General features: G+C 38.3%; 2 protein-coding genes across 4 annotated transcripts in view; one reads left to right on the top strand and one right to left on the bottom strand.

The window, feature by feature from the left end:
* AKAP7 (A-kinase anchoring protein 7) overlaps window positions 1-25,702 on the top strand; it is an 80,091-nt gene that overhangs the window by 7,673 nt on the left and 46,716 nt on the right. For all 3 annotated transcript variants that reach the window (XR_007889115.1, XM_051615556.1, XM_051615555.1), the window contains exons 4-6: window positions 1,278-1,414; window positions 7,478-7,638; window positions 15,514-15,626. Coding sequence is in view for 2 of the 3 variants with exons in the window: in XM_051615556.1 (XP_051471516.1) it covers window positions 1,278-1,414; window positions 7,478-7,638; window positions 15,514-15,626 (411 nt within the window). In the remaining variant the exon portion in view is untranslated. The remainder of the gene's footprint in view (window positions 1-1,277; window positions 1,415-7,477; window positions 7,639-15,513; window positions 15,627-25,702) is intronic.
* Window positions 19,758-22,193, bottom strand: MSH5 (mutS homolog 5). The gene has a single exon (XM_051615554.1). It carries the CDS (start codon window positions 22,191-22,193, stop codon window positions 19,758-19,760), a length of 2,436 nt encoding a protein of 811 aa, XP_051471514.1.

Here is a 25,702-nt window from a genome sequence, read left to right as displayed (position 1 = left end):
TAGAAGTGTTATTTATCCAGGATAAGATTAGTTCTGACATGAAGGAAGATCATCTTATTGCAACATGATTTATGATCAAAATGTTGGTGCAATTTTCTTCACATGTCTTATGCTACCTAAACACTTGTGGTTTTGTACGTACCATATGACCTTTTTCTGGCAAGTGGCTTTTACCTTCCTCCTCACCACTCTCCCTAGATTCTGTTTCTTTCAGTTATAATTTGGTTTTATTTATGTGACACTACTAGATATGTATGACACATTAGGTAAAACTCCTGCATGGCAAAGCTCAGCTTAAGGAGTTAGGTCAGAAAACTATTGACCCCTCCCAATAGATAGTGGTTTTTTTTCTGGAAATTTGTGTGTTTCTTATCATTAACAGAGCTACCACTGAGTTTCAAATAAAATAAAAAAAAATCAGATTGAAGATTTGTACATGCTTCTTTTAGACTTTATACACCAAAGCTGATTTGTCTGTAATGTCTTGGCTTACTGTGCTTTAAGAAATGACCATTTTTCTCAGATGGTCAAGGTTCTTTGATTTGGTTTGATTTAATTTCCACTAACGTTTCAAGAATTGTTGCAATTTTTTTTGTGATATTATTTTTAAAAATAACTGCGATATGAGCACAGTAAACATTTTGGATACAATTTATAAAGTATGTATAACCATACAAAAATTTTTCAGTGAAAAAAATGTAATTAATTTTAAAGAAGAAGACTGAAGTTAGAACTGTATCTTGAAATTCACTAGAATATGTTTGAAGAGAGTATATTAATTATATTTTTCTATTGGACAGTATAATTAGAATTGTAAATCTGATATCTCTACAAATTATTTACTGAATATTTCTGTTTTCTATGTGTCTGATCCTGTAAAGATCTTTCTTTTTCCAGATATTTGTCTGCACATAACCATACAGATTCATCAAAGTGGGCAGAGAAAGTCCTTGAACAAGCCTTTTATATGGATTATCGGCAGTGTAAAACTGGATGATCTTAATCTGCTTCAGGAATTTATCATACTTATGGAAGCAAACTCCTGTTAAGATGTGATGAGAAGTGTCCAGTGATTTATTAAGCACTCCATTTGTACCCAGTCTGAGTTTACTCGGGTCAATTAGCACAGCTTTGTCAGGGGATAAAACTTTCTTCTGCTAGAAGGATTTTTACATAAACATTTGATTTCAGTTTGTGTGCTTTCTTGTTCACTTGCATGATGGGATACAGTAATTGCAATGGCTAACTGTTGTTTCTGCATCTGACTTTCTTTCCAGATTACTGGCAGTGTTCGGGCTGTCCAAGATGCAATAGTACAACAGGATCAAAGGCTTTCCAAAGCAATGGTTCGCCCTGGCTCACTGCATGTCACCATGTTAGTGATGCATTTATCCAATGAAGAAGAAATTAGCATGTAGGTATTTGGTGTTAAATTAAGTATGTGCAAGTATTTTTGCTGGAGCAGTTCACAGAAAGACTGGGAGGGGTAACTGATGCTTACTTTTTGTCAGCCCTAAATTACTAGAGTCACTGAACATTGAATTAACATTGTTCTTAAAATGCTAATCTTAATATTAGCTATAATTTATGGTATGACATGAGCTCTGAAAAAAGCATGTTTTTTTCCCATGTACTTCTCATACAGTGTGCTGAACTTGCATGCACAAATCTCATGTTTGCTAAAGCAATTATTTTAAAACAATGTTTTGATATAGAGGACACTGAGCAGATTAACAGGGGGATTTGCAGAATTTCACAGAATCACAGAATAGTCATGGTTGGAAAGGACCCCTGAGATCACTGAGTCCAACCATAAAAAAACCAAACCAAATGAAAAACCAAAAAAAAAAATCCACACCCCAAAAAATACCACAACACACGACCTACACTCCTGGCCACTACAGCATTTCATAGCCTAGTAAATATAAGCTAAATCAGTAATTGTCACAGGAAGACTCTAATGAATAAACCTTAGATCCAAGCTAATGCCTCATGCAGTTTTTTTCTAATATCCCTAAATGAATTTATTATACTCAAAATTTAAGTACAGAAAAGAGAGATGGCTATAAGGCCTTAACAGAAGTATAATTTTTATGTTGCTTCAGTGATCTAGCTGATTTTTTGATTATATAAAATATAGAAAAGTTGTGGAAAGGCCCACAGTTCTACAGTGACATCATTAAGTGTTAAACACAACTACTTGCTTTATAAAAACACAGTTTTTTAGTGTTTTTCAATATCACGTGCTGTACTGCTATCTGACAAGTCTACTTTAATGTACAAGTTCAGTGCTTAATACAAAGATGTTCAGACTTTTAAGTCTATGCAGCTGTAATTTACGAATGTTCAGAATAGTAATTTTTGTGTCTAGCTGCAATTTGGTCTTGAAATGAAAATATACATTGTATTTTATTGTCCTGCTTTTACCCAGACTTTATTGACAGTTTGTACTTAGATGTGGTGCCCAATGTCCCTATATACCTACCTTATAATTGCAGAATTGAGATTGCAAACACTTTTGTCACTGCAACAAAGTTACATGTAAAATGCTGATAAGTGGCCTACTAGGATTATTTGTACATCTGGGAATCCTCTGTTGCTTGTGTCAATTTGGTAATGAATTGCTAATGAACCAAAGATTATCAAATCCTTAAAATTCTGTGAAAGAGAAGACTCATGGTTTCATCTCCCCCAGGTGAGTTCTTTTAGGACCCCTTTGTAATATAGATTAGGGGTTGACCTGTGTCACAGTTTGACTGCTAGAAAGCATAGAGTCCATGGAGAAGGACTTTGGGGTCCTGGTGGACAAGTTATCCATGGGACAGCAATGTGCCCTCATGGCTAAGAGAGCCAGTAGTATCCTGGGATGCATTAAGAATAGTGTGGCCAGCAGGTCAAGGGAGGTTCTTCTCCCCCTCTACTCTGCCCTAGTGAGACCACATCTGGAGTATTGTGTCCAGTTCTGGGCTCCCCAGTTCAAGAGGGACAAGGATATGCTGGAAAGAGTCCAACAGAGGGCTACAAGGATGATTAAGGGACTGGAATATCTGTCATACAAGGAAAGGCTAAGAGACCCAGGGCTGTTTAGTCTAGAGAAAAGGAAACTGAGAGGGGACCTTATTAATGTCTACAAATATCTGAAGGGTGGGTGTCAAGAATGGGCTGGTCTCTTTTCAGTGGTGCTCTGTGATAGGACAAGGGGAAGTGGCACCAAGCTACAGCACAGGAACTTCCACCTCAACATGCAGAAAAATGTCCTTACTGTGAGGGTGACGGAGCACTAGAACAGGCTGCCCAAAGAGGTTGTGGAATCTCCTCTGGAGACTTTCAAGACCTGCCTGGATGCATTCTTGTGTGATGTGCTCTACGTATTCCTGCTGCAGCAAGGGGGTTGAACTCAATGATCTTCAGAGGTCCCTTCCAACCCCTATGATTCCATGATGTATGTATCTCTCTTACTGGTTTTCTATGCAGTGTTAACAGGCATGTGATCCATGTACTGAATTAACTAGATGGAATAACGAGTAAGTGCAGGGAGACATTGCTTTGGTTATGGTAATACAGTTATAAAGTAACGTGCTTACTAAGTGTGTGCTGAGTAATTTTTTCCCCCAGAAGGTTTGGCTGTTAAAGTGCAGATTGCTCATAAGAAAGCAAGAATCCAAGATACAATCTAACAACTGTTTGATAATTTTTGGTAATTTGCATGCACCTAATCAGTAGTATTTTGACCAAAAACATTTAACACACCTAAAAATAATGAGATATCAGTATATCTAAGTCAATTGTCTTGCTTTTTTTTCACACTTGTTTCCTGAGATGCTATATTGTTGAGGTATCTACAGTTTTACCTCTCATGAGCATGTGATTCTGTCAGCATCCTTATCTCCAATGGTCTGTCCAAAGGGAGAGAGAATAGAAAGGAAAGCAAAGGATACTGCTGAACTCCCTCTCCTCTCCATGTGCCACTTGTCTCCTGGATAGGCACATCAGCTTCCTTCTCCCCTGGTTAAATGAGCAAGCTGTGGTAGCACCTGAAAATTGGTGAGAACAACCACAAACTGTGTGCTCAAAACTTTTTAAAAAAGGGTTTAAAGTATAAACTTTTTAAAAATGTCATGTGAGAGGGTATCTCAAAGACAAATATTCCTCATCAGGAATATTTTTAGAGTCCTAAACTGTGTATCAACACAAATATTCCCAAATTCAGTATCTTCTGCTACTCTTTGAGCTCCCTCTCAGCTCTTACTGTCTGGCTGCCACCCAAGCACGTACTTACGGAGTTCTTCTCTGCCTCTCCCAGCAGAACTCCACAGTCCAGGCACCCAGGAGCTGTCCTGTAGTCAGCAGCAGCTTTCCAAGTGATTCACCCCTTTCCTGGCCAGATGCCTTCTACAGGTGTCTAGCTCAGCTATCCTCAGGTATTCTGGATTGCATTTTCTATTACATGGGATTTTTTTTTAATTTCATAACTGATATTTCATGTTTAATCTTTTTGGAGAACTTGAAGTCGAATTTTCCTTTCTTTGCTTCACCAATTTTTGATACCAGGTTAATGGAAAGAAGCCAAGATCCAGGCTGGCAAAATAAGCTCTGTGTAACATAGGGTGAGAGTAATCCCTAAAAGTGCAGCTAGTCAACTGGGCATCTTGAGAGTTCAGAGATACTTAGGTTTGGATCCGTTAAGTTACTTAGGTATTTATAGTTTTTCTACTGTTTTTTTGCACAACAGTGCCTTGGTCTATACAGAGATTAAATGTGTTGAATGCTATTTGAAGTCAAAATACATGATAAGAATGTGCTAAACAAAAAGTTTAATTCAGCCCAAAGCCCTTTGTGTGGTATTTTAGTACATGCAGCTTTCACCATGAAAATGGAAGATCTGTATTCTAGGACTTTCTTTCTAAGGGAATCCAGACTTGCATTTCCCATGCGAGTTTCCTAACTGACTGATAGGCTGTGAGTCTAGCCTTCGTGAATGCACTTTACATCTCTTTGTAGGACTATATGAAATCAAGAATGTGAGATTTTAAAAACCATCAAGAAAGCAAGCAAGAAAGAGTCAGGACAGCACTCCCTTTGAGCAAGAGTTCTAGTCCATGCTAACTGTATGCACAGTCATGGGATCAGGTACTAGGCATCAGGATGCTTGCCTCTGCTGTAGATGCTTTCATTACCAGATTGTAGTGTCAAGTTCTCCTTGCTTGTTATCTGTCAAAGACTTTGTCAATCTAACCTTTTCAGTATAAATACAACAGCTGAAAGGATTGTTTGTCTTTTTCTGCAAGGTTGCTTTTTCTAACAAGTAATCAAAATTCAGAAACTTCTAAAAAGAAACTACCTCAAATTTTTAAGTACTGTAATATTTACAACAATATAGAAAAAAAAAAAGAGGGACTTCTGTAATTCTTGTAATTCACTTAGAATATATTGCTTAATTTTATTTTTTTAATTTCCTTTCTCCACTTTGGAGCAAAATGCTTGTAAACTTTTTTGTTATCCCTGTGGGTTAGTTGCACTGAGTGTAACTACTATTTGGCATCCTAAATACTAATTGTTATGGAATAACAAGAAAATACCACTGTTGTGTCTGTTGCTATTGACTTCACTGGAAATGTTTGTCCTTTGCATTTTTCTTACAAAGCAATTGTTAGAATTTATAAAGTGATTGATAGGATATGAAAATACAAAATATACTAGAGTGAGATTACAACTATTTTTCTAAATATTTTAAGTGTTTACAAGATGATATACAAAAGAAAAAAGTACAACTAAATCTAGAGTGGCACATTGCTAAATTGGAAACGCAGTGTGGTGCTTCAACTGACCTTTCACAGATCTCATCCAAGTTGAGCTGGTCAGTGAGTTCTGCAGCACACCCTACAGTATTGAAATATACTTCTTTTTTTCAGCTGGGGAACAGTTTTTCATGACTCTCTGTGTACTAGTTCTGTGTACAGATGCAGAACATCCAGAGATTAATTTTAGGTATGTGCATGATTCATTACCTGAAAGTCTGCTGCGATCTTTGGCACAGTGTATTTGAAATATATGTATTTGTGGAACAGTGTTTAGGTTCATGTCAGTAAATCAATCTACATGATTACCTGTGAAGTAATCTGACAGGTACAATCAGCATTAGATGATGTTTTTGAAAGGTCTCGAAGATAGCACGTATGGGAGACATAGGAACAGGCTTGTCTAATGGTGATAAAAGGGTAGGTAAGTGGCATGGACTATGCTCAAAGAAAAATAAATATCTTTATCAAAGTACAAGTAGTAGCATTGTTGTTTAAAATGGTTATATAGGACCTAAAGTACTTCTAGGTTGTAGATTAAAAGCCCATAAAAAACACAGGAGGACTATACAAATCCAGAATATTTTATCATGTAATCAACCTTAGCATCTTGCTTAACCTGGTCTAGGTTTCAGTGAATTACATAGTTTTCATCAGGAGTCCGTCTTGTTAAACACAGTGGAAACGTGTGAAGTTGTTTGTAATTGTACAGGCTTAAAGAATATAATTTAGCCTACTTCAGAAGTCATTCATAGGGCTTTGGTACAGCTAGGACAGAAAAAGGAAAATGAATTCTCTGGACAGTTTTTTAACCTGTCACTGCCACCTAGCGTTTATTAAGTCAACATCGGTTTAATGAAAAGTTTACATTCATTTTTGTTAAATAGAATAAAAAACCTGTGAGCATGTGAGAGATCTTTTAGGAGACACTAAGAATGTTTATACAGTTTCTGTTTATCATGTGAATCACTTTAAGTGCAGGTCAAAAATATTTCATGAAATCATACATACATTTAATATGGCTAATTAAAATTATTAGAATGTTACCAGATTTGCTCCTGTGTCTTAAATTATATGTAGATTATATGTGCATGTTATTTACCTCTTAAATAAAGTAAGCATCAGTTTAGATAGTACTTCTTTTAATAACATTTCTCGATGAGCTTAATAGTAATTTCCATATAATTTTATCATTACCTATATGTCACTAACTTCTGTTAAATATTAAGTAACACTGTAGTAACTTTGAATGAAGAAAAATCCTAGCATGTTCAGTTAAGCTATCAAGAGATGAAAAAAGTGATTTAATATAAGAATGGAAAACTAAATGCTTCTGAGTAAGCATCTTGTTTCAATAGGTTGTACAGTGGTATGGAGACGCTATTACCTTAATATCTAGTCATCTCGAGGACTGAGATAAACTTGAGGAATTACATCTGCTGCTGGATTTGCCTTATTACTTCTCTGGTTTTACAGCAGGGTGTATGAACCACTTTACCTTTATAAAATGGTAATACTAATATTGAATGCATTGATAGGAAGTAGTGAAAAAGTGCTTGAGTAGATAATCATTTGATTCTTTGAAGCTTTGCGATATTTTTTGATAGAATGAATAATAGCAATGTAAAAATTATTAATATATTTGTCTTTCACATAGATGTTTTCTTTCCTCTTGACAGAGCAGTTGGTGCTCTTTTAGACAGCAAGGATTTTGTAGAAGATATCCTGAAAGGAAGAACTGTGGATTTGTCATTTCAAGGAATTGATCACTTCAGAAATCAAGTTGGATTTGTGAAGTTGGCAGAAAATGATCATACAAATGTACTTAAAGAAATAGCAGGTACAGCTTGTCAATCTAGTTTAAGTGCTTTAAAAACTTTCCGAAAACCTAGATGAGAATGCAGCACAGAGGCTGCTAATGTAGTCAGCATTAATTTACTTTTATCAGCTGCAAAGGCTACATGATTAATTTCCCAGCATTGTTCTAAAGGATATTCCTTAATTAGACAGTAATGTTCTCTGATAGCTTTTTATTTATTATTTGTAAACAATGTAGCGCAGGTTTGTAGATTAATATAAAGAGTCCATTCCACCTTGTTTCGGTTCAGGTGCTGTGTGCTGTTTCTCAGCTGGTATTTATAGCCCTTTCAATTTGTATATTCATACTTGCTGACTTCAAGAACTGTATCTCTGATGCAAGTTACCTGACTTGCAAAGTTACGTAGTTCTCTCCTTTCTGTTCATGCTCAGTAGAGCACTGAGGGATGGTGACATTCTTCACCTTTCTATGGTCAGGGGAGTCTTAAGTTTTGTTTTTGGTGTATGTTATAGACATCACTCTCAAATCTCAGTTAATTAACTGTAACTTACCACTCCCACATGTATAAGTGGATTAGGGTGTAGGACATGACTCTTCTGCCAGAGGGGTGGAGTTGGATTCCATGCTGCTTTAGCCTGAAGTAGGTTTTTTTGAGTAGCTGTGGAACCGGTCTGTGGCTTGTTCAATGTTAATTGCCTTCCTTTAGCAATTAGGAAGTTACTGAAAGATGTGGCAGGTACATGCTGCTATGCATGTGCACTCACCTATGTGTTCACTTCAGAGTAAAACTCTGCCTTTGCCAGCCAGATAAAATGCATCCAAAAATGTGGTTCAAGTCAGGAATAAATAAAGAGGAGCATAAATATCAGCTGAGAAACACCAGTCAGTTCCTAGACCAAAACAAAGTGAGTGGAATTTTTTTATCTGTCTTTGTCTCTATACTTAAACTATATTGTTTACAGACAGTAACTAAAAATTCTCAGAGAACAGTACTGTCTGTAATTCATTTGTGTCCTTTACAACCATCCCAGCAATTCCAACTATTCCTTGGAAAGACTCTTTAAAAGATTTTTTTCAGTATTGATGAATTATCTTTTGTCCTCTGAGGAATGTGAGGTCACACCATTTTTTAGTAGTGCAATAACCCATATAGGACATTCTGCAGAGAGTAGCAAAGACTGCTTCTGTCACGCTATCTCTTTGCAGAGAAAAAATGGGAAGAGTCTTTATTTATGCAGTGCTTTCTCTAAAAATTAGTTTCATTTCTGAAGTGCCTTCAGAAACTTTGTTGTTTTTTAACTCACACTTGAAAGAAAGGTTTAATAGAAGACCATGAGCTTTTCAGCTTACCAAATTACTTATGCTGTTATTGGGCAATGCTTTATTATTTTAGGCAACACTTGATAGAGGAGTATTTATAATATTCACTATGGTAGAAATTGAACAGGACTTGTATTTCTAGAGAGGCTCCAGTTTCAAATAATCCCATAATTATTTCAAAGACTGAATCAACCAAGTATTTCTACAGTCCTTTGGACAATATGCTTCCTCATCCTTGTCTTTGAGTTTGTCTTTAGCTTTCTTTTAAAGATGACAGAATATTGTATGTATGCTGCTTTATAAACAGTGAGATAATTCATTAACTCTGTTCTCTTTCAGTACCTCTTGTGAAAGGAGATGAATGGTTTCTGTTAGTGACAGTAACTTATGATTTTGAGAAGTTTATAGTTAATTATTAAGAACTCCACAATAATTGTGTTGCTAAACACAGAGAGCCAAATACCCTTTCACTACAGGAAATAAAAGTGTTTGTTGTGAGTGATTATTTACACATCTTAGACTAGTGTACCAGGTTTTGGCAGAATTAGACAAGGACAGGATGAGATCAGATTTTGAGCTTTGTTTCTCAGTTTAACAGTCCTTCCTAGTAGACAGAATTATAGTACAGCTCCTGTGTTTTCTTTGTAAAGCATAACTACTGATACTCACTGGTGAGCAGTCTTTGTTTATATTGCAACTACAGCTGTATATTATTTTCAATTAACACTGCTGTTTAGTAAAAATGTTTCTTATTTCAGTGCTTAATTTTGCCAACCAAATGGATCATTTCTTGGCCTCTTGTCTTTCAATCTCTAGACTTAAACAGTGATGTTTTGTTTTATCTGGGTTTAGTTTTGAAACACTGAACATTACCAGAAGAAAACGGTAAAATGTCTGAAAACGTTTAAAGGGTGTGGTTTCAGGATATACTGTCTTTAGATTTCTTACTGAGTGTCATAACCATAACTTCTGAGTTGCTGCTAATTTCAGAGTATCTTTTTGTGCCTTCTTGGAAGTGCTAATATTGTTTCATAACAAGTAAACTGTAATTCATGAAAGCAAATTAAGTTTTTGTATTGGTGTTTGTGCCAGAAAAAAAGATGTTAGGTCTGACGGAAGTTTGAGGAGTATTTTAATCACTCTTTGTCCAAGTTATTTAAAAAATCCTTCCGAGGTAAGTGTGTTGTATACACTTTACAGTGATTTCTAAAAGACTCTAAATGTCTTGGGCTTTGCTACATTACAGAATATTTGAAGTACTAAGTGAATTTCGAAAAGGTAATGAATTGCTTTGCTTTGATTTTCATTTTGGTAATTGTAAATGGTATTTGAACCTGATACAAGTGAATAAATGAATCCTGGTTTATACCCACGGGATTTGCCCTTCTTGGTTTTATGGAAGACTGATGCATGTCTGACCATGAGGGGGAGCTTGTATTTCATGAACAAAAAGATTGCTCTTCTGTTTACGATTTCATTTGGTTTTGGTCAATTTTTTTTAAGAAATGTTGATTTTTTTTTGGGTAAAAATTTTAATACAGTTAGGAGTGCACTAGACAAAGTGTGGTACATCTAAGCAGTCATTTCCTTTAACTTTAGTTTTATATATATGACATTTAGTCTCATCTCACAAAATTGTTTTTCGTAACAGTCTGCTCTAGAGAGAGAGAGACATGGAAAGAGAGATATACCATCCATCATCTTCTCTAGGTACACTGCAGCTTTACTCAAACATAAGCTGTCATTGTCACCATACCAAAGCAGTCTGGCCCCTTTTGTCGTAGGGGGTATTTGTGCAGCCACATGGTGCAGCTACATGTGGTGAGATTACTATTTTTACCTTTGCCAGTTAATTTTTAACCTGTTCAATATACCAATGCAGTTTACTGTACAGCTGCATGACTATCAACATAAAAAATAGGAGTAGTGGCTAGCATAGGGCTGGAGAGGAGCAGTGTTCTGTCAAGGATAGTGGTTTATGGGCTTCTTTAAAGATTATGAAACCACACATTTAGCATCTATTTTAGGATGTGTTACGTTGCCCTGACTTCAGAAAGCCCAGGGAAAATAGTTTAAGTTAATTTAGTTCACTTTAGTTCCAGATGAAGCTAAGATAAATTAATTTTGCCTCTTATCAGTTATTTTCTAAGTCATTTCACATGATGGAAAAATTGAGAACTCAAGACTGTTGTACTTTTCCACTAAAACATCTGATTTGTACTATGTGAACAAAAAGCTGCTAGTCCAAATCCGTGACATTTCCATTGGAAATGTACTGCTGTAACATGTTAGATTTCCTTCTAGTGTGTGTGCTATTAGTTATAGTTCCTACTTAAACGTGTAGCAGAGCTTTACTGAATAGTGCAGAAACAAGGGTCATCCACAGCCAGAGAGGCATGCTGTGAAGTTGGAAGTGCCAATGTTCTGTTGTCTCAAGAGTATAATTATCTATGTTAGCAAATATATATATGTTATATTGTGTGATGAATAAAACCAGCAGAAAAAACCTCCAAGGATTCTTTTGTTTATTTAATTATAAGAGCCAAGACACACTTACCTGCTGATAACACTTACTTACGTGAAGGACTGGTTCCAATAGACCTGAGAATTGTTCATACATTTTGATATTATGTAGTTTTAAGCATGCAACCTTTTCTAATTCAGCTTTGTGCTACATGACAGTTTTCTTCGTTTTAGGCCCCTTGACTAGGCAAATGCTGACAACAGGGGCAAACAGTTTAGTGAAAATGAACAGTCGCTATTAAGACCTAGTATAACACCAGTTAGTTTTATGAGTTTGTGTTTCCAAGAGGTAACTGTTATTAAATAATTTGTCCTGGAGCTCAGCGTTTTATAAATTGCATGTGGATATTAAACTATTCTATTGCCAGATCTCTGAGCTCAACTTTTATGTGTGTCACATGAAGAAAAATATGCTTTGGCTGTATAATGGCATTTTCAGCAAGGCACAGAGAGGGTATACCAGGGAAAGAATAAAGATTTAATAGAAAGGAAGTTTGCATCACAGGAGTTAAGTGGAGGATCTGTTTATAAGGCAAAGAGAAAGTATATCTTACAAGAGGATTTTGACTTTTACTGACCAGGTAATCTCTAATTTGCTATTGTATAGTCAGGTGGGACTGGAAGTTTTAAATTGTTGCAAGGAAATTATTAAAGTAGTAGGAACACTGAAACATCTTCAGTATCTCATAGTATTTTATCTTTGCACCTTGATGTTTATCATTGTTTTTATTCTCACTGTAATATTGTGTGTGAAATACGTAAATCTAACTAAGCATGTGCATGCCTGGCTCTGAATCTGCCATTTAATTTCTTCTAGATTGTTTATCAGATGTTTTGATTATTAACATCCCTCTGTACAGAACACATACTATGATCTGGTTAAAGGCCACTGAGCACTGCTGTATTACTGAATGAAACTGGACATGCTATTCACTATATTAATTGCCTTTGTTTCTCTATAACATTCTGTTACAGAATCACACATTTCTGAGATATTTTCACATTTGTTCCTTAATGCTAAAAATCTAAAGTATGGTTCTCTGAAAGCAAGGACAGCAAATGTAAACATTTTCAATACAGAGACAGAATACTGTTTCTAAATTCCAGACCTTTTAATTGAGTGAACATGGTTCAGAGACAAGCAGAAATTAATAGACTGGAAGAAAATGTACATATATAGCACTTTTCCATATCTAATGAAATTTTGGAAAAGAAGATGGCCAGTTCTATTACAGAATATGGCTCAATGTGCAATTTTTCTATGAATCATTCTGTATTGATCTAGCTGTTGAATTGTTGAGCCTTGCCAGTATATAGCTGTTCTGGGTAGGTTTTATATATCACATTTCAAGTCTTAATTATGGGGAAACAGTTGTCTAATGGATTCAGCTGCATCCAATGTAAGAGAGGCTGATGACATTCAGTAATTTTGACATTACAAAAATAGGGTCCAAATGGTTTTGCAGAGTACTTCAAATGGCATGAAAGACGGTTTGAAAGCTGTCCAAAAATTTGTTCCAGGAAGTAATTGAGCTTGTAAAAATAGCCTTAAGTTTTCTAGGGTATATTTTGAAGCTGTAAACATTGCCTGACACTAATAAAGGAAAACACAGATCTTAATTGATTTTTCAGTCTAGCTAGTAACATGTATGTCTGGGGGAAAGGTGACAGATCCTCATTTGTTAAGACCCATGGGCATTGCCTGTGTATGATTCGTGTCATCATCCCCTAATTTCTTTCAGTTCAGGTAACCTCCATCATAAACTTCAACCTTTGTGTATTTGCTCAGTCTTCAAATCCACTTTCATGCTGTCCCATAAACCTGGAAATTGCTCTTGTCTACAGCATCCATGCTTCCTTCCTAATTTCTTCTAAAACCCTTCTTGTGGCCACTTCTTCAAATATTATATTATCTTCTAATGTTCCTCTACTCTCAGGAAAACATTTCCTGTTGTTTCTTTTTTCCCCCCTTCCTCCATCTACTCAGATTTCTTTTTTTTCATTATCTTTGAAGAAGGAAACATTGTGCTAATTTTGTTTGTAAGTCACCTTAACCAGTAAAATGTGACACTTTCCCTAAGTGTCAAATGCAGCAAAATTGAGGCCATCTGTAATACCAGCAAGTGTGGCCAATACCTTGATCCTGTGATGTTTAATAAGTCTATGCCATGACAGAGCTCTGTGAGAAATCTGATCACCATGAGAACGTGTGGACACACACACACACACACATAAATGTATTAAATTTAAAACTGCAATCTCTCTTTGAAGTTACGCTTTCTTTCCTCTGACACAGTTTTTCATTACGTTTTTTCTTGATTAGAATTGCTAAGTATGAAAAAAAAAAATTGAGAAAGAGAAATAAAAGCAGATATTGAATAAAGCTGTTTAGAAGAAGAGGAAGACACAAAAGCTGTGTGGTTGCTGTTCAGCAGTGTAAAGTGTGTGTGCCCTACTGTAACATATGTTAATAGTGTCATACGATCAGTCTCCCCTGTTGGGAACACTGGGCTTAAAATTCTGTGGTCAGATGAACGTTGCTGACCTACTGGTCTGACACTAAGCTCTTACTGGAGATAGGGGGACACCATTAGAGGTGCAGATCTTCACCAGTACAGATCTTAACTGCAGGTTGAGAGGAAAGACACTGGTTGGCATAAGAAATGATGGCAGAAAGAATCTGAGCTTTGGAGGGAGAAAAAAGACTACAATTACAAGAATTGAGTCAGAATATAACAGGGTAGCATACACCTGGTTGTGGTAAGACTAGTCCTATTCTGAAACATCAAAAACAATTAGTCCCCAAGTCGTGCAGTTCTGAAAACCAAACAATGGAACCAGAAAATGGCTTTGTTACAGATAACTTTCAGTTTTAAATAAATGTAACTATTAGCTTACTAACATCAGAAAATAAGCAGGCCATTGGATGCATGGAGATACATGTGCACCATACTAAATGATGTAATTGGAACTGCCGTAACTCAGCAAGAAGGAGGAAACATTTATTTGTAGTCTGCTGTTTTGATATGTTAGTCTGTTGTTCAGCAGCATTTGTGTGCACAGCTGCACAATAGCTTAGTGGGGATTCAGTGTAAATCAGGCATGTTTCCTACAGATGCAGCTTAAAATAATACATCTTGTATTATTTATATAAATGTATTTTAATATATGTATAAAAAGAAGCTGTACTTGTGTATATATACATAGCTACAGCTGTAGATATATAGTAGGTCTATAGATCTAGATACATAGATGTATAGAATTAGAGAAATACATCTATAGAGCTTATATAGCAGTTATGCTTGTATATATATGTATGATGATTATACTAGGTTGGGAGGGAGTGTTGATCTGCCTCAGGGCAGGAAGGCCCTACAGCAGAACTTGGAGAGGCTGTATTGATGGGCTGAGGCCAACTGTGTGAGGTTCAGCAAGGCTGAGTGCTGGGTCCTGCATTTCGATCACAACTCCAGGGAACACTACAGGCTTGGGGCAGAGTGGCTGGAAAGCTGCCTGGTGGAAAAGGACCTGGGCGTGCTGGTTGACAGCCAGCTGAACATGAGCCAGCAGTATGTGCAGGTGGCCAGGAAGGCCAGCAGCATCCTGGCCTGCATCAGGAATAGTGTGGCCAGCAGGAGTAGGGAGGTAATCGTGCCTCTGTACTCAACACTGGTGAGGCTGCACCTTGAGTACTGTGCTCGGTTGTGGGCCCCTCACTAGAAGACGGACATTGAGGTGCTGAAGCATGTCCAGGGAAGAACCACCAAGCTGGTGAAGTGTCTACTGAACAAGTCATATGAGGAGCGGCTGAGGGAACTAGGGATGTTTAGTTTGGAGAAGAGGAGACAGAGGGGAGACCTTTGTTCCTTTGAACCTACGTTCCTTTGAACCTATGTTCCTTTGAAGTTAACTAGGAATCTCTCTGCCTTTTAGTACTCATTATCTTGTTTTTTCCACCTGGAGCAGCTGTGACTCATATGACAGTTGAAAGCACATTTTTAAGCATTCTATCATGTAATATCTTTGTACCTCTACATTTTTCTCCCCCCTCAGAGACCATGAAGAAGATATTTCAAGAAAAAGGCATCTTGGCAGGAGAAGACAGAGCTTTTAACCCACATCTGACCTTTATGAAGTTGTCAAAATCACCAGAGCTACGTAAGCAGGTGAGCTCACATTTCACATAGCTCAGCAGCAATTTAGGAAGTTTAACTGGGAAGCAAACAAAGGAGTTGCTTATAGCATCATACTTTGTAACCAGCTGAAGAGGTAAGACTTGAAAATACTGATTTTTTAAAGAAAAAATAATTAGTACATCTACCATATAAACAGTAGCACTGTACTGTACATTAGCAATCTGTATTCTCAGGACAGTAATATCATGGTCTGTTTTCTTTGGTGAAACTATGCAAGACTAAAGGATGAAAGTACTTGCTCAAAATTATTATTAGGGTGTAGATTATTTAATACAGTTTATTTGGATAGTTTAGTTTTGTAACTGTACAGGAGAAAAGAAGCAAATAAACAATCAAAATGATACTTGGATTATACATGAGATGCAGACTGTCAGGTACCTCTGTTAAATATGCTTTGGTGAATTTCAGAGTAGCAATGAAACACATTTTCTATATTGTAGTTATTACTTGTTTATTTGCTTTTTTTGACAGAATACACAAGTACACAGAAGTAGCTTATAACTGTGATGATAAATTTATAGAAGCAATGCTAGTGTATCTAGTTAATTCATAACAGTAATATTGTATTATTTAACATAAGGTGTATATTCATACTTTTTTTTTGCTGACATTGTATAGAAGGTTTTATGTGATCCTTTAACATTGCCCAGAAAAATAATTTTCAGGAAAAAAAATACTTTTAAATAAGAAGTAAAGTATATAATGTACATGTTTTAAGGTGTTGGGTTTTTTTTTCCTTAATAGTTAGCATTGAAAACTTTAACATTTCATTAGGAATAACTCTAAAAAATGCTGAAGGTGCACATTTTAATTTAGTAGTATTGTGAAATCAGTAGGAAGAAGGCAGTAAGATTTGAGATACCTAAAGAAACTTCAAGGGTATACATACTTGCTCTGAAGCAGAAATAAGGACTTGTCTACAGTTTTTAGGTGGTATGTAACAGTTGTTAAATTTGGAAGTTTACATAAGCTTTTGCTTGTATTAACAGTTGTTTTTTAAAACACTCGTTTTAAAAATCCACAGCTCTTCTAGAGTATCAGCTGCCCAGTAATTTAACTCCTTTGTCAAAACATCTAAGACAATAAGGGTGGGGATTTTGCCAGTCTGCTTTTAAGTTGGTTTACTATTAGCCAGGATGCGTACTTTCTGTGTTCTGATATTCACTGCTGCTGACAGAACCAGGTCAATGTCATTCCAAATCATCTCCTTTAGTCCTCCATAATGCTGGATAATGCATATGGTATTTAAAGATATACTATTTAGAAAGATATTATGTATTAAAAATGTGGTTTTTTTCTGTCAATCCACTGTCAGGCATTAGCATGGGTCTTTACTATCGTTTTTTGTTTCATTGTGTCAGTGCATTTAGTGAGACAGATTCATGCATTTACTGAAAACAATAAATAAAACCATGAAGCATAAAAGGAATAACTACTTTCTAGTATGTTTTAATATAATATCTAATTGCAGTTTCACATCACACAACAGTATGAGAAACAAGAAAGGGAGAGTGGGAGAAGATTACATGAGAAAGTATATAAAATAGCAAATAGAACTATAGTAGTTGAGTATAGATCACAGCTATAGCTTTAAAACTATATTAATATTTTTTAAATGTAAGTTTCTTTTTCCCTTGTATTTGGGAAAAAATAATTACATTTTTCAAACCTTTATAGAGATTCAGGCATTTTTGAAATATATATAGTCTGCATATTTTAGCTTTCCCAAATTGTTGCTGATATTTACAAAGCAAAGAGTTTGATAATTTAAAATTAATAAAGATCTCAAGAAACTGGCTTTCTACTTGGAAGGCACAGCATAAGGCAAATGCAAAAAACTTGGGAACAGACTTTAATAAAGGATAAAAATGTAAGATAAAGTGGTTTAGAGAAGAGCTATCTGGGTTACTGTACCCCCCCCCCCCTCCTTTGCTTTTCACATTAAAGAACTTATCTGCTCAGAAGTGGGAGCAACTCATTCTTCATGCTTAGCTGGACAATTCTGAGATCAAAGGCACTACTGAAAACTTCCCAAAATAAGGAGGTACAGTGTGCCTCTAGGTCTCCTTGTGGAAGGAGACAAAGGGATATAATTTGCTTACACTTGTCCAACAATTTCCACAATTGATTGTTTGAATTATAAGAATCTTGGGTTGGTGTCATCTGCTATACAAAGAACCTAATAAACCACAATGAAAGAAACAACTGGAGTTTTGCACTTAAAGATAACATTGCTATTCCTGCTTCCCCATGTTGCCACAGGTCAGTCACAGCCCCGCTGTCATTCATCCAGACTGCTGTGTGTTGTGAGGCACACTTAATAAATGCTTTCTGACATCTGAGAATCTTTGATACCTAGTGCTGCCTAGTGCAAATACTGTGAAATTTCCTAAGTAGATGACTGACAGCTGAACTGCTCTGATGGCATCTGCTATCCTTAGCCTAGACAGTGGTTGACAGGAAAAAAACACAAAAATATAATTTATGAATATTTAATATATTATATTCTTCAGTATATCTTTAGAATGCTGTATGCATAATTAGTAGAACATAATATGTTAGTGAGAAAAATCTGTATTTAGAACACTGGCAGGTGATTCACTGTTAGCATTAGACTTCAATGGTAACATCGTCAAGATGCTAGATACTGTTTGCAGATGGTGTTAGGATGATGGTGCTGGAAATAGCAGTAACCACATGATTAAAAAATTAATTTGTGTATTTTTAAACATAAATTATATTAAACATTTGCCACTCTCCTAGTTTCCTATAGAGATAACACAAGGTACTTATTTTGTAATAATTCCTCCATCATAAAGGAGGAAATTCTACACTGAGTCAAACCCAAATTAAAATCTTTCTGATGTTCACTCATGTTCATCTTTTGCTATCTTCAGCTAGACATACCAGATAAGATGTTTAATACTGATAAATATGAAGGTAATTACTTTTTTCTCACGTAAATTTTCTCTGTGACATTAATATTTTTGGCTTCTTGAATTCAAACATAGCTAAAGAGAGATGTAGTATATCTGCTGATGTGTTTCATTAGCCATACTGTAAGCATTTATAGGAAATTTTGGGAGTCAGACTAATGTTTCTTCCATCTTACTTAGATAAGGAATCTCAGGCAGGAAAGGTTATTACTTCTGTAGTATTTACATATATCCCCTGCTTCATTAATTTGTTAATTAATTCTTGTTGCTAATGCATACATCAAATCCTGTGTTCAGTAAAGATCCTGTGCATGACAAGAAAAGTGAAAAGGAATCTTGACCTTCTGGTATTACTCCTTTACTATTAAGTTTTACTCAGTACTCAAAAATAGAATACAAAATGTGAATTTCTGTCTTACGTTCCTAGTTTAGTCTTCCAGTTTCCTAGATTTGTAATTTTGCTTTCATTTATACCCATATGGCATAGATCCATAGTTGTACCATATAGGACCTTATGAGAAGAGAGGGATTGTCAGTAAAACCAAAGTAGTACCCCTGTTTATCAGTCTGCTTTGATTCTGACCTCCAGCTCCTGGGATCTCTGGCATTTTGGACATAAATGCTGGTATAGTAAAAAGCACAGAGCTCATTACATTCCCTGGTATTTCCACTAATCAGCCTCCACATCAGTGGTTTATATTGTGACAACTGGTACGGGAGTCTCAGGCACATACTTGTTTGGAAACTTTGATACTTATCCTAAAATGGCTGAAATGATCACTTGGGCACAACACAAAACAATAAACACTTTGCTTTCAGTCTTATGAGACCAGCAGAAATGTTTTGTGATTTTTCTACAGTATTTATTTAATCTGAAGGTCTAACAACAGGGGCAGAAAATACACAAACTGGGTGACTCAACAGCTGGAATAGGTTCTTGAATTCTCTCAGTTTTTCTGCTTTCATATTATACACCATACTACAGAGATATGTAACTACAGTACTTGTTCTAAACAAGAAGAGGAAAAGACATACACTATAGACAGCTTGTTACATGCTAAATGTAGTGTGAGGTGTTGGATATAGTGATCGTTCTTTAAATTACCAAACTCTTCTACTGAAGGTGGTAGATACAAGAGAAACCATACTTTTACACAAATCCCTGTTATAGGACTGAGGCTGCAGAAGGCAGCACCTCTTTACGCATGAATTCTTCTAAATCCACATGGGGATCATCAAGGTCTAGGCAAAGAAACTTTTCCACAACATACTTGCATTTTTCCATACAATCTTGTTTTGAAGGGTTATCAATACATTTGATAGCTTTTCCATTACGAATCAGTTCTGACACTTCCACTCCTCTTTGAATAATTTTGGCTGGCATTCCTGCTAATGCAGCGATATTGGCAGCATGACTAACAGTGGACATGCCCTGTTTGATCTGATAGAAAAATATCAACTCATCTCCATCTTGGTGGGTCTCCATGGTCAGGTACTCCAGAAGAGGTGTGTCAGGCAGGAGTTCTAGCTGCATTAAACTGTGAAAGTTAGTGGAGATAAAGACCTGCGGACACTGGGTTCCTTGACTGATCCAGTACCTCAGGACAGCAGCCAGAAGAGACAGGCCATCCAGTGTGTTGGTCCCTTTACCAAACTCATCAATAAGTACTAAGGACCTCTCTGTGGCATTGTTTACTGCCTTGGCAACCTGGTTAAGATCAATCATGAAAGTAGAGAGCCCTACAGAAACTGATTCCCTACTATGAATTCTTGTGTAAATCCCATCAATTTCTCCAATCTCTGCCTCTGCTGCAGGGACATAACTGCCAACTAGAGCCATGAATACTATAAGACCTACTTGCTTTAAGTAGACACTCTTTCCAGATGAGTTGGGCCCTGTGATGATCTTTATTCGTCTAGTAGCCTCGCCACTGTTCACAGGATTGGCAACAAAAGTCTTTGCGCATAGTTCCATGAGCGGATGCCTTCCATCCTTGATGCGGAAGCCGTGGCGGTGAGTAAAGCGTGGCCGGCAGTAAGTGTTCTCCCGGGCCATCACTGCCAAAGCCAGCAGCACATCTAGGTGTGCAGTATACTCAATCACACTGTTAAGCACATCAGACTTCTCCAAGATCTTTGTCTGCAGCTGGTGCATAATAAGTGTTTCCTGGTCTCTGATCTCACAGTGCAAGTCACCCAGCAGGCTGTCTAGCTCCTTAGTCCTAGCACTTCTGTAGTGCAGTTTATCCTCTGACAAGAACATGAAGTCCAAGCCTTCAATTTCGAAGTCGCTCTTATCCACCATAGTTGGTAGCCGTGGAATGGAGAGAAGGAACCCAATCAAAGGAATGTAGATAACACAACAGGAGGGAATATGATTGTCCAAGGTCTCCAGTTCTTTTTGTGCCACTTCTGTAAGGAAGTCTGACAGTCCCATCAACTTCCGTTTCTTCTCATCAATGGTGGGGTCCACATTGGGTCTAACAGTGAAGCGGTTCTCTGCAAGACTGCCCTCAAAGTCCACCACTTTGCTGATCAGACTAGCAATGTAGTGCAGATCATCAGTGAAGACACGCGCAATACTCTGAAAGAGTTCAATATTGCTGGGCAGAGAACGACATGTGTCTCTGAGGCACACTGCACTGTACACTGTCTTATAGAGTGCTTGCCAGTCACTAACTTTTGTGTGGGAAAGAGTCATTCTTTTTAGAATAAGGGGCACATTTTTAATATTCTTAAGGCAACCTTGAAGAGTGAGGACTGTTTCATGGTTCTGAGCCAGCAGGAAGAAGTTGATTACATCTAGCCGTTTGTTCAGCTCTGTCAAGTTACGAGTAGGTCGTGTGAGCCACAGCCTGAGCAGTTTTTCTCCCCATTTGCACCTGCAACGATTTAAAATTCCATATAAACTGAATCCTTCTTTTAATCCGCTGGACAGCTTGTACACAGAAGGATGGATATCACTTTTAAATATCTGCAGGACACAGTAAGTGTCTTGGTCCATATTCACAGTATCTGACAGCACAAACTTTCTAAAGGCCAAAATAGGAACTGCAATAGTGCTTTCTTCAAGTTCAACTCCAACCCTTCTTCTGTCTAGAAACTTCAGGAGTCCCCCTAGGGCTCGTATCATGAGTGGGCTCTCAAAAGGGATGATTGAAGATAGGTAGAGAATTTTCTCTGTTGCGGTCATATGAGATGGGATAAATGGAAATTGTCTAGATAGGATCCGTTGCTTGCTGACTTCTAGGCCAAAATCTATGTTAGGGAACAGGACAATTTCTGGTTTTCCTGTATCTTTATCACCAGCAGTAGCTGTTAGGTTGGTCAGGAATTTGGAAATATTTTGGTCCTGTTTTGCACTGGTCACTATGCATTGAGGATTAACTTCCCCAATTACTTTCTGCAGTAGCTTGAGGTCTTCATTGTCAGGTATGTCAGGCATGAAGTAAACTGAGCAGTCTTCTGTATCATAGTAAGTAATAGCAAGCTGTCCTGCATACCAGAAAACAGACATGTGTGTCTCAGAGCACTCTTGGTCCTCTTGTTCAGGCCCAAGCGATGGTGGCAAGACACAGCTTGTGGCTGATGTGGAACTCATTCTGCTGGAGAAAGATTTTTATTCACAACTCATTCAAAAAAGTCCTTAGAAGTAACTGTAATTGACAACAGCAGGTTCACACTCACTCTTCCAACCCTGGAGAAACTAAGATGCTACTAGGAATTAAAGATACATGTTGCTTCTTCAAGTGAAAAGGTGCAGCCAATAACTGCAGCCACCATTTTGCTTCCAAGCAAGGCAGAACAGAGGTAACTTCTGACACTGTTGGTAATAGTTTTACAGTTTTTCGTTGTATCCTTTAATAAGTATGTATGTATACCCAGATACCCATAAATACGGTAGTATACATGCACAATATACCTATGCATTTTGTACGTGTATATATGCACGTACAAAACTATCCTCCCTCAGAGGTACGGGACACCCACGTGCACTGACCATAGCTCCTCACACAATGCAGCCACATAAACAGGTCATTGTTTCAGGGTCCTACCCTGGTTTTTATGCAGCACCATCACAGTACCGGTTTCTATCCAAGTACATAACGCACTGCAGGGATCACCTGTACCAGTTTCCCTCACAGAGGCCACGGTCACTGTCAGCAGCCCACTTTGAACCCTCTCCCACTTCTTCCCTCCTCTGCTCACCCTTCTCACCACAGATGGACAGCTTGTCTCGGCTTCTGTGTCTCCTTGCACCCCAAAAGTTTTATTTTGACCCCCTTACTCTCCCTTTCCGGGCAGGTGCTTGATGCTCCCTGCCCTCCGCCTTCCCCGGCGCCATGTCCTGTCAGGAAGGCGAAGCGCTGTGGCTCCGCCCCCGCAGCGCTGCCGCGGCCGCCGTCCTGCCGCGCTGCCCTCTCCTGGCAGCGAGCCCCTGCCGTCGTGCAGGCGATGGGCCCGCAGCCTCCCAGCTCCACAGGGCTCAGCCTCCTCCCCACAGCCCCTGCCGCATCCCCGGGAGGGAGCGCTGCGCGGAAGGGGAAGAAGAGGAGGCTGTTGGAGGAAGCCCCCTGAACAGCCTAGCCTGCTGGCCAGGAAGGGATGCCAAGCATCTGCTCCCACACAGCATCTCCTTGAGCTGCCGCTGCGTCACCTGCCAGCCCTGCAGCAGGATTCGTGGCCGTCCCTACCCACTGCCAGGCTCCCCAGCTGCTCACCTCTTCACCTGTTGCAGCTTCTGCAGTTCACTGTTAAGGGAAGCTACTCTGAGCAACTGTAAATGAATCTTCAGATGCAGCCCTCATGCTCAGAGAGCTGGATATGTGGTGCTGGGAGCTGGGCATTTTGGCTGTGGGTTCTGCTACATGGAAACTGAAGCTGTGTGCAAGAGGGTGTTCTACACCTTGTTTTGCAGTCTGATAAGGCCTGTCACCACTAGAACCTTCTTGCTCCTGGTTCTACCTTCCTCCCCCTACAAAGGGGCAAACACTGCTTGGCTGCCTGCTGACAGCAGCCACAGGGACTCCATGTAGCTGGAGGGTTTAACTGCAGGCTGGGGATGGCAGGAGGGACCCCACCTGCATACAAAGGAGGCACAGACCTGACAGGGCTACCAACTGCTCACTCCTTGGTGTCTTGCCAGTCTGCAAGAGCTCCATATGCAGTGCCTCTCCAGGCAGACATTACACAACCATGTCCCTTTACATGCATCCATTCATTACAATGCTTCCTCAAGAGGTAGGTGTCTTCCCCTTACAGCACCAAACACTTCAAAATGGCCTCTCAAATACTCTTGTTTCTCACCCTTCCCCAATTATAGCATATTTCTTAATCAACATCTGTAACTTGCTCATGTGGTAACAGCTCCTCTTTCATCTTTACTGCTCCAGACCCTTGCAATGAAGAAATAAATGTGACCTTCCCATGCACCTGCCTTGTGTCATCCTTTCACATCTCATTACAAACAGCACTCCAGAAATTGCTCCAAGTTACTAAAAATATAATAGTTTTCCCATGACTGCTTTTCAGTAGTGTATCACGAGCATAACTCAATTCCTGAGCATTCAGCGTTTGATTCATATCTTACCAATCTGATTTTGACAAGCAATATCCCAACCTCTTGTAACTGCTTTTTTTTTTATTGAAGCGTGAAGTGGTGATTCTGATCTTTTCCTCATTTTGTTCCACAAGTACTCAGGGCTTCACATTTTGACAAGTATTCTCCAGGCTGAAAAGGTCTTTTTTTTTAATTACTGGTTAATGTCTAAATGTATTTCAAAGAACTGTCAGCCAAAAAGCAAAGAATCGTGATTTAATTTTAAAATAACCAAGAGTACATTAAGACTAATCTAGCCATAGAATATCAAATTTTAGATAACAACAGTGAGGCTCGAATACAGATGTCTAAGTTGTATCCCCGAAATGAAGAGCATCCTCCACTAGATGTCATCGTTTCAGAAAGTAAGGAAATGGGAAGATATTTCTGACCTTCACTTAATTAGACTTTAGCACACTGAAAGTCTAATTTAGTAAAGGGGACCAAAAGTCTCTGTATTAGACTTTAGAGAACCAAATGTACAGGTACTTATTCAAGTAATTAGAAATGAACCACCACAAGAAAGTGGGATGCTCAGATGGACAGATGTAAGGGTGCTAGGAAGGAGACAGTCTGTCTCACCCTTAAGGATGTCTAGTGAGGGACTTTTTCAGTACAGAAGAGGATAATTAAAAAAAGGAGGAATCCCTAAACAACATGTACAGAGACATAAACCTGACCATCCTAGGATAAGGGAGGCAGTAGCAAGAGCGAAAGCTGGTCAGCCATACAGATTGATAAGGGCATGTGGAGTGTGGGGCTGTTCACTTCAGTAGAGTTATCTGGTTGAGGACCTTCTCAAATGAGATGGTAAGAAAAATGGTGAAGCCATAAAAATATATATACATAGACACAAACCTGTAAAACATAATAGACAAAACCAAGAGAAGAACCTCCTCAGTCACACTAATTGATAGGCTGGCAAGAAATTTCAGAAAAACTGGGACTTTGCAGCTGCTGGGGATGTCCAGGGTGTTGGTGGGGTTGGTGGTACTGTTCAAACAGATAGAGGATGTTCAAAGGAAGGAGCTGGGGAGGAACAAAGGAAGAGTAGGCAGAATGGGAGGTAAAAAGGGGCAGATTCTGTGTAAAATAGGGCTGGTGGGCATGCTTGTCTGACCAAACTAGTGTACTGGGTGCTGGCTGCTGGGGACAGACATCTCTATCTTCCCCAAACTGGGTGTGTATGAGAGGTTTAGGCGTTCATTACCTAACCTAACCTCAAGCTGGCCCAATGAGCAAGTGGACACGTGGGGTGGGCAGAGGTGCCAGGCAGTCAGAGGGGCCACAATGATGCTTGGGGGACGCACAAACATGCATGTGCTTGTGAACCTGGAGAGTCCTGTGCACACCTGCACTAGTGACCTTCAGTCTCTGCTGGGGGCTGTTCACACCTGTGTCTCATGTGATTCATATATGTGGGTGCTGTAGAAGGCAGTGCCTTGTTTGTGGCAGCCTGTGTAGCCAGCCATGTCTGTGTACTCTGAGCATGTCTATGTGTCTCTGGGACA

The sequence above is a fragment of the Apus apus genome, chromosome 3 (assembly GCF_020740795.1).
Source record: "Apus apus isolate bApuApu2 chromosome 3, bApuApu2.pri.cur, whole genome shotgun sequence".
NCBI classification, from domain to species: Eukaryota; Metazoa; Chordata; class Aves; order Apodiformes; family Apodidae; genus Apus; species Apus apus.
Note: the sequence above shows the minus strand (reverse complement) of the source record. Positions and strands in the feature narration are given on the sequence as shown.